This window comes from Sinocyclocheilus grahami, unplaced genomic scaffold (genome assembly GCF_001515645.1).
Source record: "Sinocyclocheilus grahami isolate Dianchi unplaced genomic scaffold, SAMN03320097.WGS_v1.1 scaffold178.1, whole genome shotgun sequence".
In the NCBI taxonomy this organism is placed as follows: Eukaryota; Metazoa; Chordata; class Actinopteri; order Cypriniformes; family Cyprinidae; genus Sinocyclocheilus; species Sinocyclocheilus grahami.
Genome location: NW_015505357.1, coordinates 524,183 through 552,000, shown reverse-complemented (window position 1 = coordinate 552,000; position 27,818 = coordinate 524,183). Strand labels below are relative to the sequence as shown.

The 27,818-nt window shown below is 36.6% G+C and overlaps 2 protein-coding genes across 2 annotated transcripts; both read left to right on the top strand.

Annotated features, from left to right (window-relative positions):
* Nucleotides 1–622: 622 nt before the first annotated feature.
* On the top strand, nt 623–4,062 carry LOC107593965 (homeobox protein Hox-C3a-like). Its single transcript, XM_016283878.1, has 3 exons — nt 623–1,084; nt 2,419–2,694; nt 3,035–4,062. The coding sequence occupies exons 1-3, from the start codon at nt 685–687 to the stop codon at nt 3,151–3,153; spliced, it is 795 nt and encodes a 264-aa protein (XP_016139364.1). The 5' UTR covers nt 623–684; the 3' UTR covers nt 3,154–4,062.
* Nucleotides 4,063–15,877: 11,815 nt separating this feature from the next.
* Nucleotides 15,878–21,386, top strand: LOC107594049 (homeobox protein Hox-C1a-like). The gene is made up of 2 exons (XM_016283976.1): nt 15,878–16,568; nt 20,944–21,386. Exons 1-2 carry the CDS (start codon nt 16,001–16,003, stop codon nt 21,285–21,287), a joined length of 912 nt encoding a protein of 303 aa, XP_016139462.1. The 5' UTR covers nt 15,878–16,000; the 3' UTR covers nt 21,288–21,386.
* The last annotated feature ends 6,432 nt before the right edge of the window (nt 21,387–27,818 follow it).

The window sequence follows — 27,818 nt, the reverse complement described above, 5'->3', positions numbered from 1 at the left end:
ATATTTTATTAATAAAAAGCACTGCTAAAACATCTACATGGCTGTTTTACGAAGGATTAAGAAGATTTTAAATTTATATTTAAAAAAAAATCAATACATGTATGGAGCTGTTGTTACAACTGTAAAGCGTTACAGGAACAGTTATTTAACTACAAGGCAAATAAGTCGATTATTATATAACACCTACCACAAGATGACTGATATAAGTCAGTCAAGGTTTCAAACATTGTATTATAAAACGTTTTCACCGAAATGAAGTCTGTATTCTGCAATCCATTGTGGCAAAACTAAGGAGACGCGATCCCAGACATGCATGTCTTTTCTCTGTCCAAATGGGTTTCTTTCTCCCTCCCACCTCCCAAATCAGGCTCTCTCAACTCTGTCAGCACGGTAACAGGGTAATGTATGCGCCCTGCTCATGGCTTTTCGTCTGTCCACAGGATAATCATTCGAAATTGCAAAATAGTTGAAGAGTGCGGAGGAAAACGGAATCCTCGTTTGGTTGCTTTCTAGCACTTTACAACTCAAACAGCCAGTGCGCGAGGCTATTGGAGGAGGCCATCACGTGACTACATTGTTTACCCTTGTTGGAAAACAATTAAAGACGGCAGTGAGTGTACTTTAATGTCTTTCCTACACCTTGTGTGATCAATTATCCAACCGGAGTGATTAGGGCGGTTAGAGATGCACAAGAATTCGTTTCACGAATTTCATATTAACAATGCTTACTTGAACAAGATGTGTTGCAATGAATCTCATGTTTGTTCTATGGAGCCACATTTCTCCCCTTGTGCTCTGCAGGAGAGCAGTTTTACGTGGAGACAACATGCTGAAGAAAATTCATCAAAATATTATGAAGGCCATATGTGGAACTTTCAAAAACTCTCTCAACATCCCTATTCATCCTCTGCTGGTGTCAGCCACTCCGCGAATGAAACGACAAAATCCTTGGACCGGGCGAATGCAACGGAAAGAGACGAGGGGTGCAAGCTGTCAACTTCCTGCTTTTCAACCAAGAAGTACCCTTGGATGAGAGAGACACATACACCTATAAGCTTCAGCTCCATTAACGTCGTGGAATCAGGTGAGAGAACTCGTTTTTGGGCTAAATGAGGTATATTGATTTGTATTGCTTAGAAATAACCACTTAATCTAATCAGTCAGTCATATTTTAGTCGATAATGAATAACAGCTGGGTCAGATTTGGCTCTATGTTAATGTGATTTGTCACTTAGACACTGATGTCAGTGACTGACATCATTGAGAACTACAGTTATTAATCAATTATTAGTGTTTTCCTTCCTTCTTAAATAGAAAACGAATCCCTAATTACAGGCAACATTTCAATCTTGACTAATAAAGACTGCTCATTTCCAGTAAACGTCCATGTAAGAAGAAACCAAATGTGTCTCAAACTAAAGTTTTATTGTGTTCCGTTAAGGTAATTAATCCATATATATATTTTATCAGTCCAGTCCATCAAGGTCAATGTGGACACATGGATGGGGCAAAAAAAACAACAACAAAAAACAAGATGGGGCAAATATTATTGTATGCTTATTACTCGTTGATAAAAACACAATTACAATGTATATATTTTAAGTATAGTAATTTTTGTCTAACAGCACTTACACTGTATGAAAATATCTTCTTCTCAAGTTAAAAATGCATAAGCTGCATAAAAGGGGGGAAAAAGAAGAGAACTTCTAAGAAAAGTAATATTTTCTAGAGACAGCCAGTTGTTCTGTGAACTTGATTAAGTTGAAACTTTTACTAAAGAGCGGAATAATAAAAAAAGTATACAGTGAAATTTTTATATTATCTGAGGCTATGCTTTTCTGGGTCACACAGATAAGACTGCTTCACTTATTTTAACCCAAGCAAAATCATACATTTACACTAGTGAACATTCTCCACACATATACAACAATTAATGACATGTTATATATGTGGTATATATATATATATATATATTGTGATTTTCAGCTTATATGTGCAGTAATAACATTATGGCATTGAGAGGTCACTTCTTGAAGAACTTTTGTTGATAGGAAGGACAATGGGTGAAAAAAAAACAATACACACACAATCATTAGGAATCTAACCACAGTAGAAATCATATGAAATGGATAATTAACTTAGTGATTAGTCTACCAACAGTGGTCTGCCCACAGACAGTGTGCTGGATTCTCAGTACACTGATTTATCACTGGGGGTTTAAACTTGCAGCTGAGCATGTTCAAGGATGTCATGCTACATTTTCATCATCACAGTTTAGGCATCAGAGAGATTTGCTCTGGTATTATGCTATGCAACATGGTTAATACTTTGGGAAGAGAGTTCTGTTCACTATCTAAACCTTGACAGATCTTAGACTTGATGTACTTTAACATTTCTATATATCTGCATACTTTCCAGGTGATTCCAGGTACAGCAGTGGTGATGTACAGGATAGCGGCTGTTCTAATAGTAAACGGGCACGTGCAGCATTCACCTCCTCCCAGCTGCTCGAGCTGGAGAAGGAGTTTCACTTCAGCGCTTACCTGTGCCGCAACCGGAGACTTGAAATGGCTGTGCTGCTGAAGCTCACTGACCGCCAGATTAAAATCTGGTTCCAAAACCGTCGTATGAAGTATAAGAAAGATCACAAAGAAAAGTCAATGGCAAAGTCCTCTTACTCCTACCTGGAAACAGGTAACCAGCCCTCAGATCCTCCAGTGCCATTAAAATTCCAATACCACTATGAGAGACCATCAATGTCTGGTATGAACTGTGCCCAGAACCACTGGTGAAACTACAGGAAGTCCAACAACCAGGTTCTCCAACACAAAATCACAATTCACATCAACCGAGCTGGAGGAGTTGTTTCACTTCAGCGCTTACCTGTGCCGCAACCGGAGACTTGAAATGGCTGTGCTGCTGAAGCTCACTGACCGCCAGATTAAAATCTGGTTCCAAAACCGTCGTATGAAGTATAAGAAAGATCACAAAGAAAAGTCAATGGCAAAGTCCTCTTACTCCTACCTGGAAACAGGTAACCAGCCCTTTGTGATTAGTGGCACCACAGTGGATCCTCCAGTGCCATTAAAATTCCAATACCACTATGAGAGACCATCAATGTCTGGTATGAACTGTGCCCAGAACCACTGGTGAAACTACAGGAAGTCCAACAACCAGGTTCTCCAACACAAAATCACAATTCACATCAATGGTGGAAATGACTGAATCCTCTTGGATATGTGAAATGCAAATTCTTCACAAAATATGTACCTGTTCTGTCACTGACCAGTTATTTCCCGCATTATAACTCTCTCTGACATGATTCATATTTAAGGACATTGAAGATTTATTGCCCCTACATGACGATTTATATGAAAATTTAAGTTCAATAGCCAAGTTCGCTCTGAACCAGATTACATGTTATCAGCTAGTACATGGTAAATCAGAGTTAGTCTCCACTGTGCATAAACTGCTGTAGTAATATCTTTGCAAAGCGCCAAGATTTATTGCGCACAGATCCAGGCTCACTTGTACAAGTTTATCTCTTGGGCACAGAAAATACAATTTAAAAAGGGCATTCAAGACTTTGAATGGTCATTAACATCCGCTCAACTTTTGTAAGTGCACAACATATTTTTATTGCTCCCAAAATGATATGCTATTTTTCCCATGGCATGTGCTGACACTCCTAACTTGGAATGTTGTTGATTATAATGGCCAGAAATGTTCAAACATTCAACCCATGTTGAATAATGATGTGTTCTCCTATTGACTGAGTTTGACTTTACGCAAAGTTTTGTTTTCCTGTTTATACTGAAAGTACTGTTCATTTGAATCTGAATTCATGGTGTTTTGACTGACAAATGAATAAAGCAATAACACAGGAAACAAAACACTGTCACAATGCTACGTCATTGTCAGAATTCTTGCTTTGATAATGTTTTGATTTGATTTTTGAAAGTGTGAACATGCCAGAGTTGCAATGCAAAATATGTTCATAATTCTAGTTCTTACCACTTTTAGTGTACTTCAGTCATATCTGATTAAAAGCATGCTTTTTGAAACTGCAAAGTGGTTGCTTCAAACTAATTAAATCCCTCTGGATAGTTAATAAAGGTGAATGTGTTGCATGTAAATGACACTGTTGTCATTCTGTTGTTTTTCAGATCTTCTTTGTTAGTTTGGTAAAAAAACAACTGAGAGTGAATCTTAATTTAGCTTTAAAATGCCTCTGTGGATTTTACTTTGATACTTTTTGAATTAGGCAATACTGTACTTTGTATTCTTAAAACATAACCTTACATATATGCCTTCCTCCGCCTCCGCCTCCCAACCTCGCAACATTAATCATTTAGACAAGGCGCTCTCTCTCCCTCTCTCTCTCTCTCTCTCTCTCCCTCTCTCTCTCGAGCAGCTTCACAACCGCTCAACCCGCTGGGCCTAATGACAGGCAGTGCACTTCTCTTCCAACCTTCCAACATGCTCTTCTCCAGTATGGGAGCTGAAGCACAGATTTGAAGAAAACAGATTTGGTTTTCTTCTTTTCTAAAAACAGCCTATTATTACATTTGTGCAAAATTGGACTACAGCAACGTTAGCAGTGAAGAAGCCAAGGCTTGTGGGCACCGCCCCTGGCAGAGTGGGTGATAACTCATTTTGATTAATTATGTTTAATTAGGACGTCGCCGTGTGTCATTTTATAAGCTAAGCACGGAACAGCAAAATCTACCTTTTCAAAAATATTAACTTCAGCTGAAATTTGAACTAATTGGGCAATTTCAGTTTGGACAATCTCAGTTATTTTGCATAAATCAATCTAGACCCAATATAATTAGTAGCCTAACTTAGTAGCCTTGAGTGGTTCTCAACCCCGTTCCTAGAGGGTCTGAAACCACTGGCTTAACTAATTTCAAGACTATCGGCAACATTGCACAATTAATCATAGGTTTAACTATATTCTCAACCTTGTTTCCATTTATAGATTACAATGCAGCATCTGTAATCAAGAGGATGGAAATAGCCCTTCATTCCATTCATTCTGATTAAAGGAACAAATGATTCTGTAATGAATCGTTGAGGCTAAATCACAGAGCTAAATAAATAATCTGATACTGTAATTTGCAGATAAGTGCACGAACATATCTTTATACGAGTGGCCGCGAGAGAATGGAACACGGTCTGTGCTGTACTGCTGAACTTACCATTCATCACCACGGGGCAGTGTTCCATATGCAAAATAGGAGTTGGCCTCCCGGTGGCCCCTTTAGTGCAACTAAACGGAATGCTGAGTGCTTTGCTGTACTTAAACTGGATCTAACCTAACATACCAGCTTAGTTGCATCGAATGTAAAACTTCTAAACAGGCAAAGAATATCAATTTAAATGCTCTCAGTAAATTATTGTCTAGTAAATGTATTGCATTTATAAAATGTTATGCTGCGGCGCCCGGGGAGCAGTTGAGGGTTCGGTGCCTTGCTCAAAGGCACCTCAGTCGTGGTATTGAAGGTGGGAGAGAGCGCTGTACATTCACTCCCCCCACCTACAATCCCTGCCGGTATGAGACTCGAACCCACAACCTTTGGGTTATGAGTCCGACTCTCTAACTAATACGAGTTTGTCTCTCTAGCCATTAGGCCACGGCTTTCCCCCCACGGCTTTTTATATTTTAATTCTTTAAGAACATTTGCAGAAAGCATATCTATTTAGATATGATATATTATGAAAAAATACACTCTAAAAAATGCTGGGTTAAATACAACCAAGTGCTGGGTAAAATAGGGACAAACCCAGCACTTGGGTTGTTTTGACCCAGCGATTGGGTTACTACCCAGAAGGTTGGGTTAAACATTTAACCAAACCGCTGGGTCAAAACAGCCCAATTGCTGGGTTTGTCCCTATTTAACCCAGCACTGGGTTGTATTTAACCCAGCATTTTTTAGAGTGTAGAATAATAAATATATTGCATTTTTTATAATGTATCACAGGCTCTCAAAAATGAATAAAAAACTAAATAAAAAAAATATTCTCTGCAATTCTCTCTTTGATGAATTGCTTTGTTCCTCTTTTGCGCTCCACTTTTGATAAAAGCATCTGCTAAATGCATAAATTTAAATATATATATATATATACTTTTTTATACTATATATACCTTTCTGTATATGTTGTTAATAAAGAATACAAAATATACAAACATATAAGTAAATAGATTATGACACACACAGCATATATATAAACCACAAACTGATTGACCAATATCTGAATGATACATACAATCTAAATGATACATACATGTCCTCCTAATTGTCTATGTTGGCTACAAGATGAATTAATGTGAATTATTATTAATACATTATGACTGAATTATCATAACAAGAGAGAAATTCAGTAACTGAAGTTCAAAGGGGCATGAGAGGTTCACGCACTTGTTATTAGACTGACCACTGAACAACATCAGGCCTACTTTTTATAATAGACGGCCTGCAGTGCTTGCGTGATGTAGCCCCCTATGGGAAATCAGCCTGTGAACTAAGAAGGATCCAGATCTAATGCAAACAAAGCACTGTATGAGCTTTAGTTCACGGTAAAGAGAACAGCACAACGGGTCCACTACATTCCTAAATCCATCATTGAGCTCAGAATGTAATTAATTTGCAGAAAATCAGCTGCAGAGAAATTCCTCTTTGAGTGTTCAGGAGAAAAAGATTTACTGGACTGACTAGAAGAGAGAAGAAGAGCGAAAGATAGATGGAGGCTGCGTTGGATTCTTTACATTCTTGTGTGCATGGGCTGACCAGTCATGATTTACGAGCACATTAAGGAGCATTACACGACCCCTGGCGAAAGATCACAGAGGATGAGAGAGCTTGCTCTGGCCACTCACACAATAAAAATACCTATTTTTAGGCATTTAAAACCACACAGAGTGCACAGCGCAAACCCTCCACACTACATGACTGAATTGATCCAAAGCTGTCGTTGATATAATTCAAGTTCCTCTTCAACATGATGTATATGGGCTAACAATGATAGATATCCATCGCTGAGGCATTGCTATAAAACATTTAGAGAGAGAAAATAAAGCTATCAGATCACATCACCTCTTTTTGCTTACTGAAAAAAACATCAAAGTTTTACATGATACTAATATTTAATTTGATGCTATGGCCAATACCTGTTAAATGGCTGATCTATATCAAAGCTATAAATAAACACTGGGGAGAATATATACTATTTTGTGGAAAGAAATAGTATATGAAAAATAAACATATTAATTGTAAGATTCTTTTTTTTGAAAAATACATCTGACAGTGTTATTAAATTATTAGTGTTATTAAAGATTTTATTTGAGAGTGGCAAAGGCAATCTAAATGTAAAAATATGCATGCACAAAACAAGTATGCACAATTAAATATACAATATCAGGTGATATTAGATATATTTGATGTATAATGGTGCATCAGCCGAATATGCAGATCTGGGTTTCATTGATAAATATAACAAAATACAGAGGGTATAGCATATAAATTCTGTGACTTTATGAATGCTAGAGTACACAAACACATGCACACTTGAACAAAAGCACACTTTCTCTGCATAGCGACCAATCAGCATCAAAATCAACCTCATTATTAACATCAAGTAATTACACTCATACACCTTGCAATTTTACCAGTCTAACTGGATATTGCTTTCATTTTATTCGCCTCTCATTCCATTTCTTTTCATCTAAAGGTCAGTTCTTCCAAATTCCCCATTTTTTCCAATAGGGTCACGCATTGATCCAAAGCACTAACCTAGACTGAGCGCACTAACAGACTCCCATCAGTCGCTCATCATATTCACATCCCGATTCAGCGCAGGGAATGAGACTACGGCCCACGCTCCAAATAAGTTTATCTTGGGAATTTTTGAAAAATTGGCGGAACGGCCAGTTAAAGCCCCGCACCACACGGCCCACAGGACACCATACATACATCACATTCCAGATTTAGTTAGTAATCCCACAATCTAGTTAAGGATCTGGAAATTGGATCGAATCAATTAATTCTACAGTCAATTTGCATAAGAGATGGTCCACCGGCCATTAAAATTCACAATTTGTCTTCAAACATCTCATGGCCAACTACAGTTTTAGAAATTAGAAGATACAACATTATTTATTATAATGAAATATAGGTCCTCGGACCAATTAAAAAGGATAGGATCAACCTCTGCGACCACGCTTTACCGTACAGCCTCTCATTAAGGATTAAAAACGCTGGACCGTATGCTTACACAGGTAATCACCACGAAGCGGATTCATAGTTCTCTTTCCGAAACATGAATCAATAGTCATTTAAAGCGCTTTATTAAGCAGCTCAAACACAAGCTGTGCTCAGACCTCTTCTAATCATAAACAAGGTGCTGACTCCGTATGTGTGACCTTTGGCAAATCCAGTCCATTCTTTTCCATTAACCTTCCCAGCTTTGCCATTTCTCTCTCATTCTCTGTCTCTCCCGGGGGAGTTTTCCTCTCAGTCAAAGCTGCTCCTAGTGCTTGTTGCTCAGAGGGATTGTTAAGTATCAATTCCTAGTGTCACCTTTGTGGGTTTTATTTATTTGTCGGCCTGCTGGTATGGAACACAGTGCAGGCATCACTCAGGTAGATGGATTATAATTCACCTGCAAGCCCTCATCAATCTCTACAATTTGACTTCCTGCATCACGTACAACTGTTACTGTCATATTAAAGCACTGCATTATAAAGATCAATGGGTTTTTAAATACGCTCTAGCTAAAGGTGATTGGTGACATTAAATGGAGAAAAAAAGGCTGATAACTGTCACGCAGATGAGAAGCCTCACCAACTTGATGAGGGTTCCTACAAAACAATTACCGTAACATACGCTCTGATGTTTAGGATTAATCAAATCGCATGTTTCCAACCTAATCATCACCTGATGATTTCCAGAAAATGGATACCAAAAGCATAATATCTTCTCGGAGAAGAATTTCAAGCAAGTTTTCTTTCACTGTGCAGTTGAGCAGAAGAAGCATATGGCTGTGCTTTCCAAGAGCTTTCCTTCCTACCGACTGTTTAACCCTGCTAATGTCCCCCAGTAAGGAGCTCCGGAGGCACTGGAGACTGTGCAGCAGTCGACGCTCGTATGACAGATGGCTTATTGTCACTTTGTTTGGGCTGTTGCCTGCTGGGCTCAAGTAGGAAGTGAAGACCGGAAGCATTCATATTCTTACAGCCATACACTACACTAAGAGAAGTAAACGGGTAAGACGAGGCGGAGCTGTTTCGGCACATGCCTGCTGGGATCTCTGTGTGATTGTAAGAATCAGCAATGAATCCCATTACTGCACACCTGGTCACTATGTACTCTGTTTCTGTGCAAAAAACAACAGTTTTATTACAAGTGGCGATGCTCCATGTTGTCTACTTGAAGATAATAAAATAAGCAGTTTGTAAGAGAACCCGAAACTGTTATTGAAAGCCTGTAATTAAAGTTCCTCTTCAGCATAAAATACATGAAATAATACAATGACAGATATCCAACCTAAATGCATTCCTTGAAGAGAAAATTGAAAGGTATGAGTTTAGTTTCTTACAATGATACTGATACTTTGATTTAATATCCCTAAAATACATATGCGGGCCGAAAATATATATATTTTTTAAGTTTATTCATTATTTAAAAAAAAAAAAGGAAATTTATATATAATTTTAATTACTTCATTTACACTACTGTTCAAAATTTCAGTACGGTCAGTGCAATTTATTTATTTATTTTTTACTTTTATTTATCAAGGATACATTAAATTAGTCAAAAGTGACAGACCTTTATTTCAAATAAATGCTGGTTTCATAAATGCTAGAAAGTTTTCTTTTAAACTTTCTAGTCCTGAATAAAAAATGTATCACAGTTTCCACAAAAATATTAAGCAGCACAACTGTTTTCAATATTGATAATAATAAGAAATGTTTCTTGAGCAGCAAATCAGCATATCAGAATGTTTTCTGAAGGCTCATGTGACACTGAAGACTGGAGTAATGATGCTGAATATTCAGTTTTACAGTCATTGGAATAATTTACATTTGAAATATATATTCAAATAGAAAACAATTGCTTTAAATAGTAATAATATCTCACAGTATTACTGTTTTTACTGCATTTTTGATTAAATAAATGCATCTTTGGTGAGTATAAGAGACTTCTTTCAAAATCAGTAGTGTACATTTTATTTGAAATATGAAAACTCTTTCTTTAATGAAAAGTACATTTAGCCACACAAGTGTCTCTATGTAAAACACATATATCTAATCCTGCTGTATGCAAATATATCAGTTCACTTTAATGGTAATGCTAATGGTGGGCACAGGGCAGCAACATTTTCTGTTGAACAGTCTTTTAGTCCCATATGGCAAATGATGTTTGAGATTCGCGGTTGCTCGATCCATGTGTCTCATCCACCATTGCTTACTCACATGTGGATTGTATGGAGTGAACCTAAACTGTTTGGGAATTTGGGATTAATTAACAAACAGAAGCATTTACACTTGACTGCATCTTGTACGTGTCTCAAAGCACCTCCACCTCTCGCATCTGTCTCAAATGCATCTTGGAGGGCACTTGGTGTTTCCATGATTAGATAGCTATTAGTAAAAACACATGAAGTGACCAAGTCTAAAAACTCCCTGAAAGTGCTTGGTGTGCTTTCTTATCGGAGTCGTCTTGCTGCTGCTTGACTGAAATACACCACTGCTAGTTTAAACAATCACCTTGTCAGCAATGTGCTCAATCAATTACTTCTGTTGATGTTATCAATGGCTTCATCTTCCCTGATGGTCTCACTTCTTTTTTCTGTATTGCTCTTTCTTACTCCTTTTGTATCTCCCTCTCATTCTTTCTCTTTGTCTAACAATCTTTACTTTTTTTTTTTGCATTTTCCAGATGCTATTATCCAAAGCGACTTACAATGCATTCATGTTTTTCATTGCATTTTATCAGTGCATGAACGAATCCATGAACTTGGGGTTGCTAACGCGATGCTCTACTGTTTGCTATCTGTCTGTCTGTCATGAAAAATTTTAAAAGAATTTGTGTGTATTTGAAAGAAGTTTCCAGCAAGGATTTATCTGATCAAAAATACAGTAAAAACAATATTATAGTGAAGCATAATTTTACTGTACAGCAGAAGTACTATTTAATTTTTTTTATTTTAATAAATTTTCAAATGTAATTTATTCCTGTGCTGCAAAGCTGAATTTTCAGCATCATTATTTCAGTCTTCAGTTTCACATGATCCTTCACAAATAATTTTAATATACAGATTTGCTGCTTAAGGATCATTTATTTTTAATTACCAAGGTTGAAAACTGCTGTGCTGCTTAATATTTTGTGAAAACCGTGATAAACTAACATTAAGTTTAAAAGATAAGTTGGGGATTTAAAAAAAAATAAATATACTTTTATTAAACAAGGACACATTAAACTGATCAAAAGTGACAGTTTATGGCAAAATAAATTTGTTACAAAAGATTTCTATTTCAAATAAATGCTGTTCTTTAAAATTTCTATTAATTGAAAAATCATTGAAAAATGTATCAGTTTCCACAAAAAATAGTAAGCCGCAAGGACTGTTGCCAGCATAGATAATAATAACCATTATTGACAATTTGAGCACCAATAATACTTTATAATAGTTGAGCACCAAATCAGAATATGAGAATGATTTCAGAAGTGACACCAGCTTTGTCATCACAGGAACACTTTTTAAAAAAATATATATTCAAATCGAAAGCAGTCTATCTATTTGTAAGGCCTATAAACATTTCAACTTCAAAAATGTCATTGAAACTTTTTTAAAACAAGATCTATCTAACATTCAGATTTGTCCTGACAAACTTAGCTTTTCTACTTAAAAATTACAATCGTATGAAGTTCATTTTCTAATTTTACTTCTACTTCCTTACGTTGAACTTCAAACTGCAACTCCTGTTGGCTGCCTCAATTAAAATACATTCTTAATTCAATTCTGAAAGATTTCTAGGCCAGACCGCTATTCATTCTGCCTCCTCTCTCTGATGTGTTCCCCAGTGATAAAATAAGAGGTGTACGCAAGTGCACAGATTACCAGCCCTTAACCAATCATCTGAGACAGGTCCACTCTGCATTAGCAGCAATGACCTTTACATGCCAGTGGTGACAGTCACCTGTCAGCAACGTCTCACTCCTGGCATTTTCAGGGCTCAAAGATGAGAAATAATTAGGCCCGACAGTCCTCTAGGGTTAAACCAAGGCTGCGAGTCATCATTCCAGAGCTCTGTCACTGGGGTCAGAGGTCAAAATCAGCCAATGATATGACCTCTACATCGTGGCCGTGATCCCACAGCTTGGTGGGAGGATCGCCAAAGACAGATCGGGTTATCAGACCGAGCTTCCCCTCCGAGAAGAGTGATGCATTCAAATCATAATGAAACCTAACCTGTACCACACTGGTATTTTCATCACCCTGCAGTTATAAAGAGCCGGAGAGGTGAACATGCATGCAATTACTTCACAGAGAGAGGCATGTGCTTCAAATGCATATGTTATAATAGACAGTAGATGACAGGATGTGGCTGGAAACGGCTCAGATGTGGCAAGCTGGTATTATTTGGGCTCTTTCCAGTCAATAAGGAAAATGAATGTTCCCTCACCTTATTATGAACACAAGCCGAGACTGTTTTCCTGTCATCCGTCCTGGCAAAACACGCGTACTGATGGGACACAAGCTGTTTGGAACTGAAGGGGGGACGCTTGCGATGACTTGTTTACCCGGGGCTTTTCAACTGAGGTCAAACGTCTGTAGAAAACACATGGAGGCGTGTAGAACACCGCTTTCCCTCACGATTTGTACTAATCAAACATATGGCATGAGGAGAAACGAATAAACCCTTAATATTTGATCTCTATAAAATGAGAGTAAATAACATTAAAATTCAGTTTAAATCCATTTTAAATTCAGCCTCGAGCATATTTATCTTATCTGGACTATAAAAAGTGTGTATAATCTTATTGAGGTGAAGCAGTGCACACACCTGTTTTTTTTATTTTCTTCTTTCCTAGCCTGCAGTCAAACACTTCTGCAACTCCTGCCCCCCCACCACCTCCTCCTCCTCATGCTGAAACCCATTACAGAAATACAATTTCTAATGCCTTCACACAGGCCCGCGATCGACTGCAAACAAATTTATATTCAGCCCGTAAACAGAAAGCAGCAGAGATTTATTTATTGAGCGGAGAGGAGAGAAACAAGCTAGCGCGTGAACCCTGGGTAACCCCACAGCTGACATGAAGATGGATAAGTGTACCATGCAAATGTACAGAGGGAAGGGATATATTGCACTCCGTCATTCAGTGCATTGCTGCCCGTAGAATTCCATTTATTCTTCCAGCTGGGACCAGATCTCTGGGGTTACGAGTGCACAGTTATACATTGTTGATTATTTGAGATAGTTTTTTAATCACTGCAGAGCCCTAGTAAAACTCTTTATTGGTCATATAAGCAGAAATCTCTCCTTCTGTCCTGTGAAGTAGTTCAAATGCATTTGCATTGATAGTTTAAATGCAAACAATATCATAACTATTAGGTCTATTATCATTTTGTTATTTTTTGATCTGCTTTCCTAATTAACATTTTCCATTTCATTACTAAATCACATTTTAAAATCCAACTAAAATGATCATAGTCACCTCGTTTTTAATCCTAAAGCTCAATATGGCCTTAAGCAACACTAAATTGAGTCCAATTCCTGGATTCCCACAATGGCTTCAGTGCATACATTTTGTATCCCAAAAGCATGAATGCAAATGAACTTACAGCTGAGACTGTTGTTTCTGCACATGTTTAAGTATGTCTATTTTCAGACTTTGACCAATGTTGAAATCTTTTGAACCAAGAAGAGCTACTGGAAGGAGAGACTTTAAAGACCACATCTGTTACAGCTAAATAGATTTGAGAGTGTTGTACTCCTGATAACCTCTAAAGGTCATATCTCTAGTGATCTCTGTCTAATGCTCTATGACTTTAGTCAAACTTTTTGGAATGTCATCTGTAAAATATTATGGAATGTGCATGTAAAATATAATATAAATTCTTGTCATACTTTGCAAACAGTTAAAATGAACACACTAGGGTTTTAAAAGTGCACATGCACACTTGGTACATTAAGGAGCTATTTCTTAAAATTTTGACTTAAATTAAAATGTTACCATATGATGCACTTTTAAGGTTAACTGAAAAGAATAATAATGGAGCATTAATCATCATATTCCATACCTCTCCTTCAAGTTTAATAGGCTGGTTCGATTATTGCACATGACGTTACAAACATGTAAATCTTATTTTAACAAAGAAAGAAAAAAGGAGAGAGAAAGAAAAGTAAGTTGTAGCTAATACGGTGTAATAATTAGGATCTTTGTTATTTCTCGTCGAAAGTAAAAGAGGCTGGTCAAAAACTTCCAATAAGTCTGTATATACTACTCCTGTGACTATTTTATTATTGTTTTATTTCAGGCATTTATTTCAAATTACGAGAATGTTAATGAAATAATAAAGTATTGGAAAAAGTTTTTTTTCTTTTATGCAGTAGCCTATATAAAAACCAGCATGTCTATAATAAAGTTTAGCATAAAACGACGCAACGGTTATCTTAATAAAACTCTTTGTACTTTGCATTAGCCTTTAATTTATTATTATTATTTTATGAAACAACTATTCAACGAATTAAATTATGTAATAATCGTGTCAGTTTGGCTTGCCATTGGTTTAGGAAGAATAAATAAATGTTAACCTAAAAAATTAAATACTTTTTTTGTATAAAGCGGTTCATTATGGCAGGGGAGGCAGCTGCTAATTATCATTTGACCGACGAATGACCTGCAACGACAGCTGTTTAGAGCACACATAATCACTCGGAGATCTCATACAATGACCTGATAATTCCCTTTTAACATCATTTCAGCTGTTATGTTAGATTCCGTATGGTCTAGAATTCAAAACAAGAGTTTCAGTTTTCCGAAGAATGTAGGAGATATCGTTGAGTTTGATAAACAAATCGGAATATGAAAGTAGATGGCCAAAAAGAGCTCAAGAAAGGAATGCAAGTGTTAACGTGGTTTACCGGGATGAGTAAAGGCCTGAGAGCTATACGTGGACTTTTCTACGTTTCTTTTTAAAGTTTCAATGAGCAACAAACGACACGTTTTATTTAAAAAGCGTGAACCACAAAATCCATGCCTTTCTTATTAACAACTATTGACAATGGCTTAAGACCTTATTCCCTAAGCTTTATGCATTTCGGTTATAAGCTAAAACAGCTATACTGACTAAAAACGCCATTGATTTTCTGTAAGTGCTAATTAGAAACGCAGATATGGACTGGGCCTTCTGAACACACACACACACACACACAATATTCCGCCAAATTTGTATCGAATCTTAAAATTAAAACACAATGCATGGCCTATCAGTTGAGTAAATTAAAATAACATTATCTGGAGAACAGGAATTATTGTCTGGATCTGAAACAACACGTTTATTTATATTCTAAATGTCACAAATGCCTTGACATTTGTGCAAAATTCTCAGCAAAATGAAGTGCGCTTTAATACAACTCAACATTATCCATTATGAAATGAAGTACTGATGTTGACCCCCCCCCCCCTTCCCCCTCCGCACACGCGCGGGCACACACACTCCACGAGACCTTATTAGCAGGTCAAATAAGTCATTCAAACTTGCTTGCTTTGGTAAATTAACGCTCACTCAGATGAGGGAGATGTCCGGCTATTGGCCAAGAGTTAGAGGGCACGTCATCCCCATCCATCACCGATCGAATGTTTCTACAAGGCATGTCCCTGTCTAGATCGGTGCCTCTGTCCTTTTGCGCGCTATGTGTGGCGTCTGTGGATGGAGTTTCTGTCGCGTCCATCCTCGGATGAAAATCTGGAATATATGAGATGCAGTCATGAATTCTTATCAAGGGTTCAGGGACACAACATCACTGTTCATCAAGGGCTATCATGCTACTGGAGTAATGCGTCTGCATCAGCACCACGGAGCTACTGACTTCCCAGGCAGAGAGGAGGGACATGTCAACACCGAGGCGGATTTTCTTCGGTATCATTTAACAAATCTCAGTGCCACGGCCACAGGCGCGTGTTCAAAGCCCTGTGAGGACCCTGGCAGTGCTAACTCGACCAGACCCCCCTTCCCCCATAATCAAGATTTCTATAGACCAATGCACCCCATCCGACCCCAAGTCCCCTCCTTCCAAAGCTGTCGTGAGCAGGGTCTCTCCAGAACGGGCTTCTCGCCCTCCTCAGACACTTTAAGAACTTTCTCCGGCGCGCATTGTGAACTCGGCCCTGTCAACAACACACACCTCGATGTGCACACATGCGACGGCCCAGTGCTTCACCCTGCAGTTGAGGACAATAATACCAGACACGAGCCACTAAAAACGTTCAATGAGACATTGCAATGCGGAAAGAGATTCGATTGGATGAGAGTGAGGAGAAATCAGTCCCATACAGGTAAGTTGACTAGATTTCTAGTTTGATAAACTTTTCTGCGGCGCACGCTTACAGCTAAGTGACCGTCTGTACTTTGGCCAACATCTCTGCCTTTTCAACTTTAAAAATCCTAGTGGCTTGATTTAAAATATAATGCTAAGTGTATTTTATAACATACTCGTTTTTTAAATTTTCTCTGGCTGAAAGTAGTGTATACTGAGGACAAGAACTTTTCTGCAAGTAGAAATGAATCCTTGGAGGTGGAGCTATGTGTGTGTACAAGTTTGGCTGTACTTGCAAAGGCCATTTAAAAAAAAAAATGTACTAACAAATACAGTGAAACATAATAAATTGTGAGGACATTTTAAGTGTTATGCATTATCTGACTCATTATATCAGCCAAATAATGTTTTATTTTAAATTGACCCATATCAACAGGTTTGAATAAACAGTAAGGGTTTAGCAAATATTATAACCTAAAAACCTTAATGTGCATGAAAAATTAAATGTTATATGCTATATATATATATGTGTGTGTGTGTGTGTGCATATATATATATATATATGCATGCATACCTCGCAAAAGTTTTAAGCTGATTATGAAACTGATTCCATCCTGTGCAGATATGGCACGTGTCAGGGCCAGGGAATATTTGCCTCACAAATCAGGCTGCCTGCCTGCTGAAAACCTTTAAAAATTGAAGGAGAGTGTAATATATAAGATCTGCTCTGGTGCTTAAATGGGTCAGCAGCAACATGCCAGGCAAAATTCCTCAATTTTTATCAATACCACATTCCATTCTATTCTGAATGTTCTTCCCCTTAAAAATCCTCTCATCGACAAAAGCAGCCCAGGCCATATTTAAAGGAGTCCAGCACCCCCTAGCTCTCCATTCAGAGCCAAATAAACTTCAGAGGAACACTTTTCCTAGACAGAGCCCTAAATCTTAATAGAGACCAATGTTTATATGTTGCAATTAATTTTCTATATTGAATGTCGGAAAATGTCTGTCAGAATCTTAGCGTAATCCTTAACTGGAATAATAATCGGATAGGTCTGCGTTTAATGCAGTTCAAATGTGAGTTGCTTGACATGTGCTCATAAAATGTCACGCTCAATGACATTTGACCTATATTATAACAAAGTATTTCATGTTTGTTGTCAGAGCTGTGCGTTAAATTTTGAATCGCTCGTCCCCCTCAATAAATCACAATATATGTAATAGGTTGATGGTAAAACCAAGAAGAGCCCTGTTTGATTTGTCATTTCCTACAAATCAGTAATACAACATTCATATGGTTTCCAGACTGTCAAGGAGAAGAATGTCTGGCTAGGCCACACTGATGATCTAAAATAACTCACAGGCAAATATGTCAGCGAAAAGGTCATTTCGGGCTATATCGCCCAGTGGATGAACAGCAGCTGTGGTCAGGAAACAGAATGGAGAGGCCTGCTATATCAAATCCCAAAAGCTTGAATGGTGGCAAGGCCAAGAGTTTACCATTTGTTTACTGTAGCTTCTGCTGTTTGTTTTTCTCCTGCCTGTCCACCCACATTCACCTAGAGACACAAGAAAGAGGCATTGCTTGTCATCAGGTACAGTATATATTTGGAAGAAAGTTGGGGTCCAAACAACTTTGGATTTCCATCGACTTTTATTTGTATGCATACATTTTGGAACGACATGAGAGTGAGTAAATGACAATTTCATTTTTGGGTCAACTTTCCCTTTAAAGAGGAGTATCTTTATAAGTTGTGACCTTCCCTCTGTGGTTAATGTCTTTGGATTTATCACAAGCCTTATGGAGAAAGCATTGTATGATGATATATGAGAGGTCTGTCAACAAGTGCTTAAGATAATACTCACATCAACACAGCAGCCAAAGTCAAATGTTAAATGGTAGGGTGAATGTTTATTGTCTGCTCTGTTACTTAAGTTAATTATGACGTAATGCAAACAAATAAAATAAAAAATTGTTATAGGGAAAACAGTATTAAAGGAGCAGTTCCCCCAAAAATGAAATTTTGATAATCTATACCTGTGTGGCTTTAATTTTTTTGCACAACACTGGAACTCATTGAGACATTTTTCAAAATGTTTCCACAGAAGAAAGAAAGTCGTACAGTTTTGGAATGCCATGAGGGAGAGTAAATAATGGCAGTGTTTTCATTTTTTGGTGAACTATCCCTTTAAGTGAAAGATTTCATGCATTGTGAGGGTTATTGTTCTTACTGGGCAACATCAAAATGTTTCCTATACTCAACATGAATAAAAGCTTATACAGAGTGTCTGACTGGATCCCCCAGTACAGTGCACATAGTCCCCGTGTGTCATTCTTCAATTATACCCTGACAGCACCTGAATTACTGTGGGCTGGATGCCCAGATGACCGAAGCAATCTGTATCGATCCCCCACCCCCCATTCCCCTGCTCTCTTTTAGGCTTAGTGGGCCACGTCATCCCTCTGGCTGGCTGGCCATTTCCAAGTTTGCAAGTCATTCCTCAAATGTTACATTTGATTCCTTTATGCCTTCTGGCAACTGCCAATTCTATTATCCAGAAACTCATTCATCAGTGTTTTCATGCTCACTTTTTTATTTCCTAAGGAAATTGCTTAATTACTTCATATTTGTCAGTGAATGCACAGATTGTTAGAACGTCCCTTGTGAATATTAGCGGTGACCCTACAATTGCTTTTTTCATCTCTCTGTTTACTTTCATTTGCACAGCGAGAGCGAGATAAAGCTCGCTCTCGAAATCAACTGTATAATCAACTGTTTGTGCTCTGAGCCTGAAGAGAAAGGGTGAGGGCTTGCTATTAGTGACACAGAGTTTATTCAGGTTTTTGGAGAGCATTTAAATTGACTTAATGCAAGAAAATACAAGCAAATAAATGCACAATGTTTTGGTTGCAATAACAAAGGCAAGTCTTTTAGCCAGATATTAGTTTTTTTTTTTTATTGCAACCAAAACACTGCAGTTATTTGTCTTTGTATGTCCTCCGTCTGTTCAAACTGTAGGTCCTTGACTGCAGTGACATGACTACAAACACACTCATACACATGGTGTGCAGATGGCACAGAGGTTAGAGAGACACTTGTGACTGTAGCAGTATGTGAGGGCTCAATGCGTCTCTATCACTCCAGGGGATTTTCCCGCCTGACCCCTGTGTGTGTGCTGTAAAGGAATGTGCAACTTCCTGTGTGCTTCCAAAAGCAAACACCACAAGCAAACAACAAAACATGAGCTTGATTTCCATTAAAACAGCGGTTAGTTGACTAGCTCGGTTAAACTGCAGATTTAATGCTATTCTAAATTAACAAAGAAAGGCAGATTTGGATGCACTTGGTTTTCAATTAATTTGCAGGGCATACTAGGTTGGGCAAAGTAGTCATGTAGCACCAAACTGCAAAGCAGCATCTTTAGCAGATTTTTATGGCATGCCGTGATGGACAGTACATCTGACCCCTGTCCTGCAGTCATCTGTGAGGAGCAAACAGACAGACAGTCCTCTATTTAGCTCATACAGACAGGATCTCTGCATTCAGGTGAAGGTCATGCAATCACACTCATTCACTATTAAACATACTTTCAGCAGAATGAGTGACCATCCTGGAAACCCAGCAAATACAATTTCTGCTATTAAAAACAAAAATGCTTAATCAAAATGTGATTACAATTTCTAAAAGTTGTGCTTGTTAAGTCTGTATACATTTTGAATATATCTAAACAAACTCATCAAAACTGATTTTACTTTACTTTCTCTTACAAAACAGTACAAATACCTTAAACTTAATGCAAAGGCATATTTAGTGATCATACTGGTTGAAATATCACTGTTAAACTCACTTTTAATCAGTCGAACATAGCCGTTGATACTGCATTCTATCTACGTTTTTATAGAGGTCTTTTAACATAATTATTTAATATTAAAATATTTTATTGGCACAATAAGATTTTTATATTTTATTTACACAAATTTTACTTTGATAACGTGCCGTTTTGTACATAAGAGTAGATAATTTGGTTTCCAGTTGCGCGGCTTAAAATAAAGAGCATCATTAATAAATGCCAATAATAGTTTATATGCATATTTAGCGACTGTGTAATTTAATATATTAACAGTGAAATAAAAACGGACGTGTTTTCTTTAACGTGTTTTTCAACAGTTTTAAAGCTGACATTTGATTCGATCTAAGATTATAAAAATTCACATTTTTGATGAAACACTGTTATTCTCTTTTAAAATATGATACATTTTTTGTTAAGCTGTGCAAATGTAAAATAGCATGCAAAGATGTCAAGCACTGCATTTTACAGTGAATCTTTATTCGCTTGCTTGTTAAAAATATAAAGCTTATGTTTTATTAATATTTATTGCATTGCCTTCACAGCTAAGATATATCTGCTGAAGACGGACAACGGACGAGATCCTGAGGAGGACCCCTCGAGTGGAGCACCACGAACAAATTTTACAACCAAACAACTCACAGAACTGGAAAAGGAGTTTCATTTCGACAAATATCTGACTCGAGCTAGACGGACAGAGATCGCAAACAGTCTCCAGCTGAGCGAAACACAAGTGAAGATCTGGTTTCAAAACAGGCGCATGAAACAGAAGAAAATGCTGCGGGAAGGCCTATTTCCAGGACTAATGCTGATTTCTGGGTGTGATGAGGACTCGAAAAAAGCTGACACTTGTTCATCTCCTGACAAAAGATCATTTCTGGTAGGGTAAGATTGTGGGACGGCTGCCATAGGCTACACTAAAATCTGAACGCTTAAAATATATTTACACACCCAAAAATGAAGTATGCCACCAAACATAAATATTTATTTGTCGACCCAACTGTTTAAGAAAATAAAGCAGTAACTCGCTATAGTAAAATATTGAGTTTACACACCTGTTGAGGCAAGCGGAGAAATCTTGATTTAATTCAAATGCACTTTATAGGTATTTCTTACTCTAAAATGGTATAATTGTTTATATGCTATATATTTTTTTCCATTCTGAATCTGCTTCTGTTATTAAAGATGATACAATTAATCGTTAATATTAATAGATCTCATCAGGGTCCAAAAATTAACCAGGGTTTAGGGCAAAAGTGCCACGACAAGTGACAAAAATGCCCCAAATATTTTAAATATAGAAAAAGGGGGGGGATATTTTTATCTGAAACTTGACAGATACATTCTGGGGACACCTGAGACTTATATCAAAAAATATAAAAAAAAAAAAAAAAGGGGGGGGGGGGGGTGCAAGGGAAAAGCTTTATATATTTTACATATATTTTAATCTAAACTACCTATATTTTATGCCGTTACATCACAGGAATATCTAGTTATGAGTTTAAATATTTGACTAAAATGTATAGCATACAGCATGTTTTATGTATGACACACAGAAAATGCCCAGGGGGCAATTATCGCTTATTAATTAAAAATAGCAATAATTTCTGACACTGGTCTCAACAGATTATTATTCCTGGCTCTAAAACAAAATCGTGTAAACTGGTTGTATTCGTCAAAGCATCTCTAACTAATAATGTCTTTATTTTACATTTTATAAGCAGCGAACTGAATATCTGAGCAAAAGCATTTTTATTACATCAGCCTACTATTTAAAAAAATATGCGTGGACTAAAACATTCTTATAACGTGCATGTATACGCGAACAGATTTAGTTTGTTAAAAATCTAAAAATGCAAGTCTAATATTTAGACGTCAGGCTGCACACATTTAGAAACACTCAACAGGTTCGCTGCTGTTTCGCAGACATACTGTGTCTGTCATATTCATGCTGCTTGTGCTTTTATCTGCAAATAAAGAGCGCCGCACGATGATCGGTGATACGCGTCTTTCTAAATAATGGCGAAAAGCTGTCAACGTACAAAGTGCCTCCACTTAGCCGTGTATTTTCACCAATTTATTGCTGGAAGAGGTTAAATCGAGTGCCACGGGTTGAACCTTCTGATACCAACTCCTCATTTTGATAGCATCAAAGCAGTGCAGTGAGAGCCAGAAATACGGTGGAGGTAAACACGTTTACATTTTGATTGCATATAAATTCGGAGTGTATTTTATTCAGATGGCATACTTTATCAAAATAATTTAACTCTAAAATGCTTTGGAGATACATATGGAGATGTTTGCCTTGCATAATCCTAAATCTCGCCTCTTTGTCCCTGTGCTATTCGATGGACATGGACAGAAATAATTGCTGGAAATATCTGGAACGAGATTATCGACATTTCTAAACAATCGATTTATCGATGTGGTGTGGATCTAAGTTGATTGACTTTTAATTGATTCGACTTGATGGGTTGAATAATTACAGAATTTGAATGAAAGCCATCTTTTTCCATTTCACTCATTTATTGTTTTCATTATTAATATAATGCACAGTAAAATAAAAAGGGCACATGTTAGATTCTTCACAATATTAATCTACAAAACAATAGTACTATTCCTTAAATGAGATATTTTTCGCTGCACGAAAATTCCATTTTTGTTCTGCGTAAAATATTATTTTGATTTAAAGGGTTTTGCGTATCTTACCCCCTTATATCAAAACAAGCAAATTCTCTAACACAAGCACTACAGTCTCATGAAGAGAAAAATGATCTGAACAGTTGTTAAATTATATTAAATGTCCTTAAAATGTTCCAGCAGCCTTAAAATCGAGATGCTTTAATCAAACAAACAATATAAAGGCGAATCAAATTAATTGAAATAAATGTTCCTCTAGAGGACTTATTTTTGGAGGTATTTCTGTGACTGCAGGCCTACTAAAAACATATCATCTCGCCATATTAGCAATATGCACGAAGCACGACTCGCATGCCTGAGCCTGCTAATATATGCAGTTACTCCAGAGTTCACCTTTCACCTCTTGACCTCTGTTTTGCCTCGAGACAGCAGTGACCCGGTCAGTGGCTCACATAGAAAAGGCTGCATTATTAATTTGTGTTGCGCTTGCGGTGTCTTCACACTTCTTTTATTTTTTTTAATGTTTAAATATCATGTTACAGTGTAGGCTTCTGATTAAAGCTGCAAAAATGGTTTAGAAAGATATGTTTAATAACAGTATTAACAATTATTATTATTATTTCTAATAATCGTATTAAAATAAATTTATACGTTTTGTTTATATTATTTGCTGCATAATCTTTTTATACAATCTAGACAAAAGTAAAAGCTGAGATTAAAACGAAGACGCTTTGATAATCATCTTTTTATTTCCAAAATTATTTTTTTAATCATTTTTTTTAAATTATATTATTAACTAGATGTATGACTGTTATTTTTATGCGCTTTTAAGCGTGAATGCGGACTTAATGTTCTCAGGTTTAGGAAAGAGAAAAGCATGGGCTTATTTACGATACTGTAAGATTCCTCCCCGAGACGTCTGACGCGTGAACATTTACAGCGTTCAGGAAGGAAGTTTTCCTCTAGTATAGCTCATTGATTTCACCTACACAAACCGATGTGCATTTTAGCTCAGTTACATCCGCATGCAGGAGCTTAATGCCCACGATATGGCATGTGGGTGCAGAAATTGATAACGCGATAAGATCAAATATAATCCTCACTGCACTGTTGCATTTTACTCAGTAATTGAGAGGAAACGATATTACCTCGCTTATAGCGATGCTCTTAGAATGATGACCAAAGCCATATATTATTTTCTGTATTAGAGGCCTAATATCAGTTGAGTCTGAGTGAGCAGCAGTGACTCTAGATGCAAATACACAGGAAATGTTATATTGTGCTACAAGTGTCAACCACACAAAATGAAAACACATTCTTTTTGTTTTCTTAATTTTTTTATTTTGCCTTAAGTAACTAAATAGGTTAATCAATTAATAAAATATGTAAATCAATAAATAATTACTATTTTATTTTACATTAAGTTTTAACCAGCTAAAAAAAGCAATACATTTAAGGAAACAACAACAATAATTTATATCATTTATATTTAATTATATTTATTACTCATTTATTTTGTAGGTTTAACAAAATGTTATAAGTAAACAAATAAATAATTATTTAATTTTACATTACATGCTAATTGGTTAATACAAATAAAAAATAAAATTAAGCAAAAATAATAAACAATAATCATTTATATATATTTTATATTTAATGATATATAAATAGTTTTTTTTTTACATTTGTTTGTTTGTAGGTTTAACTAAATGTTATATTGACACTAGCATCAAGTTCATGCAATAGTGTACACCAGAAGTATAGAAAATGCAACTTCATTTATTGTTCACATATTCGTATACCATAAAACAATGTCATATTCAGTATGCAAAGACATGCTGATTAGATTTAAAAATGAACACAAGTTTCCTCCTCTTAGTTGATGCAACTTTAATCTACATGAGCATATCTTAAAAATAACAATTATACAAAATTTGTGCTTATGCCTTTTAACATAAGAAATACATTGATATATATTTATATTTGCCTAGATAATACTAAAACAATTAGTGCTGTCAAACTATTAATTGCGATTAATCGCATCCAAAATAAAAGTTTTTGTTTACATAATATATGTGTGTGTACTGTGTATATTTAATATGTATATATAAATACACACGTTATATTTGTATATTAAATATATTATATATATTATAAATTATAGAAATGTAAATATTTTCAAAATATTTGAAACATACACACACATATAAATAAAACACATATAAATTAATATAAATTAATCGCAATTAATCGTTTGACAGCACTAACAAAATACTTAGAAATTCATACCAAACTGTTTCACAGCCATCAAAATGTAATTATTAGAATGCTTGTAGAGGGAAAAAATATTAGTTGTCTTTACATTCATAACAAAATACTTAAAACGCTGAAATTCTCAGAACATTTTTAGACATATATAAAATATTGCCAACTGGTTATTTTAAAATATAGTTGTCTTCATGCTGTCCTTTTTAGAAGCCACTGCATGTCTCACTTATGTGGCTGCTTCTGATGGGTGGTCCTTAAAATGGCTGGTTACTATTGTACACTAACAAAAGGAGACACAGAGCTTCCAACACTTCTTCACATCCCACACACAGTCTCCATTACAAACAGACATTGTATCAGTTTCCTTTGCACTGCAACTAGTAAAATAAAGAACTGATACTCATTTGTTTGCTTCTCAAAGGCACACATAAAGGAGGAAGGTAGAGGGAAGGTCTTAAGGCACCTTGCATATATATAACGCATGGGGCGTGTGCATGCAGACCATTTTCTAGCCCTCGTTTCTCCTACCATTTACGACTCCTGAGAACAGATGTTTGGGGACAGCTTACAGCCTCAGCGAATTTCTGTGTACAAAGCAAACAGCAGCACTCAGCACTTCTAGCTCGCTAAGAAATTGCGCTCTCGGAGAAGGGGGAGGGGGAGCATAAAGACCAGGGTCTAGGAATCCGAATGAGGCAGAGAACAGGCGACGCTTAACGAGGTGAAACTGTGTCAAGGTTACGTTCAGGGCTTTTTGCAATCAAATCGATGTACTACAATCTTGAAAATAAAGGTTCTTTCATGATATTGATGGTTCCATGAAAAAACTTTACCTTCCAAAGGACAAAAGGTTTTTTAGATTTTCAAATGTTTTTCACACAAAGAAAAAAAATGGTTCTTTTACAATTTATTGAAAGGTTCTTTGGGGAACCAAAATGTGGTTCTACACTCTAAAGGTTCTAAGGTTCTTTATTGGCATCGATGGTTACATGAGGAACCTTCAACATCCATTCAATCTTTCCGATGAAAAATTACAAAAGGTTCTTTATAGTGGAAAAAGGTTATTCAGATTATTAAAATGTTCTTCACATTTTAAAAAAATCTAATGTTTTTCACACTAAGAATTTTTTTTTTTAAGAATTGTTCACTGAAAGGTTCTTTGGGGAACCAAAATGGTGGTTCTATACTCTTGAAACTAAAGGTTCTTTATTGACAAATGGAACATTTCCAATGGACAAAATGTTCTTTTAAGTGGACAAAATGTTCTTTATATTATTAAAACTTTCTTTACACTAAGAAAAAATGGTTATTTTAAGAACTGTTCACTGAAAGGTTCTTTAGGGAACCAAAATGCTGGTTCAGTACTCTTGAAACTAAAGGTTCTTTATTGGCATTGATGGTTCCATGAAGAACTTTTAACATCAATGGAACCTTTCCAATGGACAAAAGGTTCTTTAAAGTGTACAAAAGTTTATTTAGATTATTAAAATTGTCTTCTTTTAAGGACTGTTCAATAAAAGGTTACTTAGGGAACCAAAAAAGGTTCTTCTTCTTGAAAACTTCTCTTTTGGATAATTTATTTTTAAGAGCGTATGTGATTGTGACAGTGCAACTCACTTGCCTCTTTGAGCTGGCATATATAAAGGAGGCCTTTATGTGTAGATTCTGGAAACAAGTGTTGACCTCTATGGTGTAGCGCTGCGGACTCTCAAGGTTTGGATTGCCCTTTGAAAAGTTGCAGACGAGCACTACAGGGACCTGAAAGCATGTGTATTTTGCTGATGCTGATATTTAGCTTCTTGGGTGGTACAAAAACATAAAGGGGAAAAAAACCTACATTTATTGCACAAAAGCAAGTGGCATATTCCTCATAAAACAAAGAGCAATGCAGAAAAAATTAATAGCAATATCTCAAGGCTTTTTCTTAACAGATACAAGGCGCAATTTCAATGCCATATGTTGGGTTCCTTTGCATCACTCACTAAAACAAACCTTATCTTTCATACCTTCCGTATTGAATGTGTGCTATAAACAAAAGTGCAAAACAAATATGCAAACGGAAGCATATTTGACCTTTCATGTTCGCATTTTCGGCTAACCAAAAATGAATAAATGAGCCTTCCGATGCTTATTTGTCTGAACTATGCCAACCCCCCAAACACACACACACACACACACACACACTTCCCTTCTGCCTTCGGTGAGGTTGCCATAGTGATAGCCTCACAGACACACAAGGAGGAGAAGGAGGAGGTGGAGGGGGAGACGAGAGGACGCTGTCTTTCTGTCTATCTTCCAGATAAGACATTGTGCTCAATCTTGCGATCCATGTCGAACGGGTGCAGAACCTTACGACGGACGTCGTTATCAGAGCGACGCACCTGAAAATCATGAATTTGGGTCAATTATTTGAACAACTGCATAATGATAATTAATTCTGCAATGCATTTTCATGCGGCCATCGAACAAAAATACAGGTTTCCTGACCTAAAAATGAATCTGTGCTGCAAAA